This window comes from Pseudophryne corroboree, chromosome 12 (genome assembly GCF_028390025.1).
Source record: "Pseudophryne corroboree isolate aPseCor3 chromosome 12, aPseCor3.hap2, whole genome shotgun sequence".
Taxonomy (NCBI): domain Eukaryota; kingdom Metazoa; phylum Chordata; class Amphibia; order Anura; family Myobatrachidae; genus Pseudophryne; species Pseudophryne corroboree.
The window spans coordinates 115,132,072-115,141,391 of record NC_086455.1 but is presented as its reverse complement, the minus strand read 5'-3'; the positions used below and the strand labels follow the sequence as shown (position 1 = coordinate 115,141,391).

The window sequence follows — 9,320 nt, the reverse complement described above, 5'->3', positions numbered from 1 at the left end:
GAGAGGGCAATATCATGCAGGCCAAGGGAACAAAGGATTTGCAGAAGGAAAGGGTGGTCCACAGTGTCAAAAGCAGCAGAGAGGTCAAGGAGAATGAGCAGAGAGTAGTGGCTCTTGGATCTAGCAGCAAGGAGGTCATTGCAGACTTTTGTGAGGGCAATTTCAGTGGAGTGGAGAGGACGAAAGCCAGACTGGAATGGGTCAGGCAGTGAGTGGGATGAAAGAAAGGCAGTTGTAGACAATACGCTCAAAGGAGTTTGGAGGCAAAAGGGATGAGAGAAATTAGTCTATAGTTGGAGCGAGTGTGTTGATCAAGGGTAGGTTTTTTTAAGAATAGGGGGAGACAAGTGCATGCTTGAAGGTAGAGGGGGCTTGAGCGAGAGATTGAGGGGAGTGAGATGGGAACAGGCAGAGAGGTAGCGGAGGAGGGACGATGGATGAGGGCCATTAATTCCTCATCGTATACATGGGTGAAAGATGTCAGAGTTGGTAAAATGGATGGGGAGGGGTGATAAGGGAATGGAGGTGGCTGGTTGCTGAGGATTTGGTAAGATGAGATGTCCTGATATATGGCATCAGATACAACATTACCTGTGAATAAATAGCAAATCCAAACCACAAAAATGTCTATTCAGCCAGCACTGATTGGTGCAGCTCTCTATTACATTGTGCTGAGTACAGCAATGATAGAAGAGAAAACAATAGTTTGGAATACCAGAACATATGCTTTATTAGTGAGACAATAAATACATATAAAAAAGATTTAGAGGAGCCAGCTGCTTCTCCGGCATCAAATTCATGCACAAACTCCCTACAGAACCGCTGACAGCCATTAGACATACAATGAGATGAACCAAAAAAGATGACATTATTACAAACTTATACAATGTAAACATCAAAAAGTGATGGACATATTTTTTTTACGTGTACTGCACCAGATTTTGGAAAGCTGACACAGCAGATGTTGCTGAACTACACTTCTCATATTTACCAGTGCCTGAGCTATATAATAGATGACAACTGAAGATATGCTTTCATTAAGGATCTACGGTAGAGTGAAGTATGATGTCGCATTTGTGAGAGGCGTGGGAAATGCTGTGGTGAAGTCCCCTGCACTGAAATGTTGCTTGAAGCCATCAATTCAGAATTCATCTCTGGCCAAAAATGGCAGGTAAAGCCATCCATGGACTGGAATTAGACAATGGTGCCCTTAGCTATACTATAACTTGGACGGTAGCCATCACTGCATCCCTTTGACATAAAATGAAATTAAGCCTTAGCACTGCAGAGAAGGTGTTCACAAGGGAGCAAATTAAAAATGTTCACAAATCACCTTATTAATTGAAGGTTCTTTTATCTTTAAAGTAAGTTTGAGTGTTGTGCCTGAGATAAAGTTGTTGGGGTGCTCTTATATCCAACCAAGAAAGTCTCAGGCTACAATACAATATAGAAAAGTAAGGTAACACGACCTCTCACATGTGTAATGTTCTCTATTTCACGCTAAATTCTCACCAGGCCAGGTCAGTTAGACCATTACGTCCCCTCACGGCCATTGGACCGGGATAACGTTACGTCATGGAAACAGGTTTGGTGCACTGCCTGTGGTGGATGTGCTTGGCCGGCCGGAGGGCTGCTGATCTTGAACGTCTGCCCTGCCATTATCAAAGGCAGTGCACCTAACCCAAACCTGTTTCTTTGACATGACGTTCTCGTACACCTCGACAATTTGGTGATGAATTTTAGCTGCTGATGTGCCCTGTAGATGCACCTCAGTGTTTGACCATGTTTCCACCAGCCCTGCCATCTTACAACTGATGTTGGGACAGTATGACTGATATGAAGCGGAGTCTAATAGTTTTGAGGGGAAGCAGTAGTCTACCTGAGCTGGCCTGGTGGGAAATTAGAATTAAATAGAGAGCATTACACATGTGGAAGATCTTGTTACCTTACTCATTAAACCACCATCATATATATATATATGTAACTTTGTGTGTGTATATATGTACACACACACACACACACCCTTCAGCCATAACATTAAACCCATCTGCCTAATATTTTGTAGGCCCACCTAGTGCCACCAAGACATCTCTGACCTGTTGAGTCATGGAATCCACAAGACCTCTGAAGGTGTCCTGTGGTATCTGGCACCAAGATATTAGGTCCAATAAGTTATGAGGTTGCTCAGTCTGTTTTTTTCTAGCATATCCCACAGATGCTCGATAGGAGTGAGATCTGGGGAAATTGAAGTCAACACCTTGAACTCTTTGTCATGTTCCTAAGACCATTCCTGACCAATGTTTGCAGTGTGGCAGGGCACATTTTCCTGCTGAAAGAGGCCACTGCCATTAGAGAGGACTGTTATCATGAAGGGATTTACTTAGTCTGCAAAAATATTTAGGCAGGTGTTACATGTCAAAATAATATTCACAAGAAAGCCAGAACCCAAAGTTTTTCCATTAGAACATTGCCCAGAGCATCATTGCCTTTGCCGGCTTGCCTTCCTCCCATAGTGCATACGGGTGCCATCTTTCTCAAGGTAAATAACACTCATGCACTCACAGACCAGGCCACCTTCTTCCACTGCTCCATGCCCAGTTCTGATGCTCACGTGCCCATTGTAGGCACCTTCAATGGTAGATAGGGATCACCATGGGCACTCTGACTGGTCTGCGGCTACACAGTCCCGTACGCAGCAATCTGCGATGCACTGTGTTCTGACCCCTTTCTATCATAGCCAGCATTAACTTTCTCAGCAATTTGTGCTACAGTAGCTCTACTGTGGAATCGGACCAGACATGCTAGTCTTCATTCCCCAGGGGCATCAATAAGCTTTAGGCGCCCATGTTTCTGTTGCCAGTTCAACTTCCATGGACCACTTTTGGTATGTACTAACCACTGCTTTCCGAGAACACCTCCCAAGACCTGCCGTTTTGGAGACGTTCTGACTCTGTCGTCTATCCATCACAATTTGGCCCTTATCAAAGGGTCTCAGATCCTTAAGCTTGCCCATTTTTTCTGCTTCCACAGCTTCAAGAATTGCCTGGTCACTTGCTGCCTAATATACTCCACCCCTTGACAGGTGCCACCATAATGATATAATCAGCTATTCACTTTACCTGACAGTGATTTTAATGGGGGGGGGGGGGGGGGGGGGGGGGGTGTGTGTGTGTGTGTGTGTGTGTGTGTGTGTGTGTGTGTGTGTGTGTGTAATTTGATGTTTCCATTAGTTGTTTTTTTTGTTTTGTTTTTTCTAATACAAAACCTGACAATATTTTACTAAAATACACACAAAGCCTCTTCATTAGAATGTGAAACTGTACCTGTAACCCCCAACCCAAACATAAAAAGTCACAGACATGCATGTATTTAGGTTGATATAATAGACATGAAGACAATATCATTTTGTATACAATAGTTACAAATCTGGAAGGCCGACTCCAGAGTGCTTCGTGTTATCTAGATATTTCAAAAGGTAAGTCCCAAAACCCTATGAATGCGGCAACTCCCAGGGTACTCAGTGTTAGGATTTTAATATGTTACTACAGAGTACGGTGTCTTGACTCAAGTCATTTAGAAAGGCACCATGTTGATTTTGGCAGGTGTAGCTTTCCCATTGGATTTACCAGTAAAAAGTCTGTAGTGTCTTTCCCCTTTATCCTAGGTTGGAACAGCGGACAGTTCCTGCTTCTGTGCCAGATTCACAGAATGCTCTTCCTCCAGGACAAAACTGATGTTGACAAAAGAGCTGGTTGCTTGTGGCTTCTGAGACTGCACACTGCTCTCATTCTGCGGCTGGCTGCACTGCTCCTGGTACTGCCTCTCTGCCTGTTCTGACATTTCATTCTCTTCCTCCTCCTCTTCCACCTACAGATGAGAAAAGAGACGTCCTTGTGTACTGTACTTCAGTTTCTAACGTTAAGCCCTTCTCTCTCAGACTGCTGCAACAATATAGTGCAGTTGTTAGGAAAATGTGTGGCTACTACTGCATCAGCCATGCAATCTTCCAAGGAATACTAGACACACATGGGACAGGAAGTCCCTGCACAACAAGTGCATTGCTATAAAGGTACCATGTATTGGTTGGTTTTGCCCTACTCCACTTCCTCTATCTAAAAATGTACTATTCATCTGCAAGAAGTATATGTGAGCTTCATCACAAAACTGTAATTATAGTATTCAAGAAATGTATTATTTTATGTGTATATGGATCGTTGTCCTGGGATATATATGGATCTCTAACTGTCGTACAGATATAATTCCCATGAATGCCATCTAGGCACGGTCTAGAAATGGTCATGGAAGATTTACAGAATAGTGTTATAGAACATGACCATGGTCTTATGTTTAGCAGCTGTAGAGAAAACTCCAGTTTTGTTTTTCATGGTCCATCTGACAAGTCACCTGCTTGTCCTGTCCTGCGTCTAATACCCAGAATAAATATATACATGACATACCTCTTTCTGCACTCTGTAATACTCATCAATAGCGTACTGGTACTTAGGTGTACTGACCCCCAGAACGGATGCAATTTTCTCTCCCAAGAAGTCACAAACTGAAACAACAAAGATATTACAATAAAGTAGATTGTGAAGTTGTATTTTCTCTGATGCTTGACTAAAAAAAAAATTCTCTTTGAGGAACATTTATGGGGGAGAAAAAAATATACGTTATGGTAAGAACTTACCGTTGATAACGTGATTTCTCTTATGTCCACAGGTATCCACAGGATAACATTGGGATATTGTCGAGCGACAGCGAAAATGGCACCAACACGGTCACGAGCTTTCTGGCCTCCCAGGATGCATTGGGGCCTCCACTATATAGTCCTGCCCACTGACTCAGTCAGATCAGTTCTTTCCACAGCGATTTTAGGCAGGAACATCAGGCAGAGACCTGTACAGGCGATAAGAACACACATGCACACCCTTCCATACAAGAAGGAAGAGGTTTTAGTGATTGTCTAGATCCTCAAATCAGGTGCGTCAGGGTGGGATCCCTGTGGATACCTGTGGACATAAGAGAAATCACGTTATCAACGGTAAGTTCTTACCATAACGTATATTTCTCTGGCTGGGTCCACAGGATTATCCACAAGATAACATTGGGATTCCCAAAGCCATTTTAGTGGTGGGGACGCTCCTGATTGCACAGGAGGACCTTTCGCCCGAAGTCTGCATCATGGGAGGCAAAAGTATCCAAGGCATAATGTCTAAGGAATGTGTTTATGGAAGACCATGTGGCTGCCCTACATATCTGTTCTGCTGAAGCACCCTGTTGTGCTGCCCAAGAAGGACCTACCTTACGTGTAGAGTGTGCTGAGACATTAGCCGGAATAGGGAGATCTGCATGAGAATAAGCTTCTGATATTACCATTCGGAGCCATCTCGCCAGCGTCTGTTTACTAGCAGGCCATCCTCTTCTATGGAATCCGTAGAGGATGAAGAGAGAATCTGTTTTCCTGATGGCACTAGTACGATCTATGTAGATTCTTAAAGCCCGGACCACGTCCAGCGACGCTTTTCCCGCAGAAAGTCCCGATACCTGAAAAGCTGGGACTACAATCTCTTCATTCAGGTGAAACTTTGATACCACCTTTGGAAGACAGCTAGATCTCGTTCTGAGAACTGCTCTGTCTGGAAAAAAAACTTAGGAAAGGAGACTTACATGACAATGCTCCTAAATCTGACACTTCTGGCTGACGCCACTGCCAGTAAAATAAGAACTTTAACCGTTAACCACTTAAGATCTGCTCTCTCAAGTGGTTCAAACAGAGGACCCTGGAGAAATTTAAGAACTAAATTCAAATCCCAGGGAGCTGCAGGAGGCACAAATGGAGGTTGAATATGTACTACTCCTTGAAAAAATGTATGTACATCCTGTAAATCAGCAATCTTCTGCTGAAACCATACAGTTAACGCTGAAACTTGGACCCTCAAGGAAGCAACTTTCAACCCTTTATCCAATCCTGCCTGCAGGAAATCCAGAATCCTAGCTACTTTAAAAGATCTCAGATTAACATTTTTTCCAGTACACCAGTGAATATAGGCTTGCCATATTCTATGATACACACGGGCCGAAGAAGGCTTTCTTGCTCTAAGCATAGTTTGGATTACTTGTTTCGAAAATCCTTTAGCCTCTAAGATAGAGGTTTCAACAGCCACGCCGTCAAAGACAGGCGATCCAGATGACTGAGACAACAAGGACCCTGCATTAGCAGATCTGGACGTTGAGGGAGCAGTATCGGTGCTTCCACGGACATTCTCAACAGATCTGTGTACCAATGTCTTCTTGGCCAAGCTGGAGCTATTAGAATGATTGCTCCTTTTGCCTGTTTTATCTTTCTCACTACTCTGGGTAACAGAGATATTGGAGGGAACAGATATGCCAGCTGAAACCTCCATTCTACTGACAGTGCGTCTACCAGGACCGCTCCTGGGTCCCTTGTTCTCGATCCGTACCTCGGAACTTTGTTGTTTAGACGAGACGCCATAAGGTCTATCTCCGGTAGACCCCATCTGTTCACCAGTGTCTGAAACACTTCTGGGTGTAGTGCCCATTCGGTTTCCTGAATGGTGTGCCGACTGAGAAAATCCGCTTCCCAGTTTAGTACACCCTGGACAAATACTGCTGACAATGCTGGGAGATGGAGTTCTGCCCATTTTAGAATGGGAGTTACTTCCTCCATCAGACTCTTGCTGTGAGTTCCTCCTTGATGATTGAGGTATGCTACTGCCGTCGCATTGTCTGAGCGGATCTGGACTGGTCTTCCTTATAGATTGTCCTTTGCCTGAACTAAAGCCAAGTAAACGGCCCTTATCTCCAACAGATTTATCGGCAGGCGACTTTCCCTTGCGGTCCATTTTCCCTGGAACCATAGGCTTCCGAGTACCGCCCCCCAGCCTTGCAGGCTGGCATCTGTGTCAGGACTTGCCACTCTTTTATCCAAAAGGGTCTCCCCTTGTTTAAATGGTCTGTCTGTAGCCACCACGCTAGAGACCTTTTTACATTTACTGGAATCTTTATCATCTGCTTCTTTATCGTCTGATGATTTCCATTCCATTTGGTCAGAATAAGGTGCTGCAACGGTCTGGAGTGGAATTGCGCATATTCCACCATATCGAAGGTTGATACCATCAGACCCAACAGTCGCATTGCTGCATGGACTGACATTGTCTGGGCTTGCAACGCTTCCTGAGCCATGACCTGCACCTTGACTATCTTTTTCTCTGGTAAGAGAACTTTCTGTAGGTCTGAATCCAATATGGCCCCCAAATGAACCATCCGCTGTGACGGATTCAGGGACGACTTTTCCCAATTTATGACCCACCCGTGTCTCTGTAAACAAACTATCGTCTGTTGAAGATGGCTCAACAGTAAATCTTGTGACTGTGCTAAGATTAACAGGTCGTCGAGGTATGGGAATATTCTTATCCCCTGTTTGCGCAGACAAGCTGCCATAACCACCATGATCTTGGTAAACACCCTGGGTGCTGTAGCTAGCCCGAACGGCAGAGCTTGGAACTGGAAATGTTCCTGGAGGATGGCAAACCTGAGGTAACACTGATGTGATAGTGCTATAGGCACATGTAGGTAAGCATCCCGTACATCCACAGATACCATGTAATCTCCCGGTTCCATAGCCAACATTATGGAGCGTAACGTCTCCATGTGGAACTTCGGGATCCATATGTAATTGTTCAACATTTTCAGATTTAGAATTGGTCGGTATGACCCATTTGGTTTCTGGATTAGAAATAGATTGGAGTAAAACCCCTGTCCCCTTTGTGATGGAGGTACTGGGACAATCACACCTGACTGCAGTAATTTTTGGACTGCTTCTTGCAGGGCATTGGCCTTCGACTCTATACAAGACGGGCTGGTGCAAAAAAATCTTTGAGGAGGCTGCCTCCTGAATGGGAACCCATACCCCTGAGATACTACCTTCTGCACCCAAGCATCTGCTGTTGACTGTTGCCATATGTGTGCAAAAAGAAGGAGTCGGCCCCCAACCCTGGAATCCTCCAGGCGGAGGCCCGTCTCTTCAGGCTGACGGTTTCTGTTCAGGTTTGGAAGCTGGCTTTTTGCTAGCCCACTGCTTCCTACCCCTGGATTTAAACTGGGGTTGTTTAGGCTCCTCTTTAGCTTTCGCTTTGCTTTGCCAACGAAATGAGCGAAATTTTAAACCCTTGGATTTAGGGTTATAAGCAGCCGGAAATCTGACCTTTTTCGATTCAGCCTCTGATTCTAGGATATCCGATAAAGGTTTTCCAAATAATATATTACCGACAAAAGGCAATGCTTCCAATTCTTTCTTGGACTCCGCATCTGCCTTCCAGATCCGTAGCCAAACTGCTCTGCGAGCGACTACTGTCAAGGCTGAAGCTTTAGAAGCAACTGTGCCTACATCAATTGCTGCTTCTTCCAAATACTGGGCAGATTGTCTTAAACGGCAAAAACGATCCTCTTGCTCCCTAGTAGGAGAAGGGATGTCATTCTCTAGTTCCTCTATCCATTCGCCCATTGCCTTTGCTACCCAGGCCGAAGCCATAGCAGGTCTTACCACTGCTCCTACTAGAGAAAAAATATTTTTCAACAGGCTCTCTACCCTTCTGTCTGTGACATCATTCAATGAGGTAGATGACAGTGGTAAAGCAGATTTATGCACGAGTCGCAGAACATGTGCATCTACTTTTGGAGGAACTTCTCTTTTCGAACAATCCACAGCAGGAAATGGATAATAAGAATCCCATCTCTTAGGAATCTTATACTTTTTACTGGGCGCTGCCCAAGACTCATCCATCATTTCCGTCAGCTCATCTGACGCTGGGAATTCAGCTTTCACTGATTTTGTTTGTTTAAATACAGGTGCTTTTGCTTTTAACACTGTCTTGGCTGGCTCTTCTAACGAGAGAACAGCCTTTACAGCATTAATAAGTTCAGCTACATCTTCTGAACTAAAGCTCTGCGACTGATCATCATACGGAGTTAAATCTATTGTATCATCATCATCCGATGTATCATCTTGTGTAGTCTGCCACACAGACGCATCTGTCTTAGTCTTACCTGCCCCTTGGTTGCTTGTAGAAGCTACTGGAACAAAACCAGAGGAAGGGAGCTGCATGTATGGGTTCATAGTGTAACATAACCCTTGAGGTGGTGCTACCGGAGCTAACCTGTCCGCTATTGAAGACAGAGTCTTTGCGAACATATTCCATGGTGGCTCTGTTGGTGGTTGAACCAACTCCTGTTTTTTACTTCGCTGAAAAGCGAAACAGTTTGCACACAAACCCTCATAAGTGACCAATTGATTCATATCA

At 44.5% G+C, this 9,320-nt stretch overlaps 1 protein-coding gene across 2 annotated transcripts in view; it reads right to left on the bottom strand.

The window, feature by feature from the left end:
- Positions 1-705: 705 nt before the first annotated feature.
- Positions 706-9,320, bottom strand: part of FAM177A1 (family with sequence similarity 177 member A1) — a 78,934-nt gene continuing 70,319 nt past the window's right edge. For both annotated transcript variants that reach the window (XM_063947888.1, XM_063947889.1), the window contains exons 4-5: positions 4,458-4,555; positions 706-3,867 (exon numbers count right to left, since the gene is read on the bottom strand). In XM_063947888.1, coding sequence (XP_063803958.1) covers positions 3,661-3,867; positions 4,458-4,555 — 305 coding nt within the window. In that variant the 3' untranslated portion in view covers positions 706-3,660. The remainder of the gene's footprint in view (positions 3,868-4,457; positions 4,556-9,320) is intronic.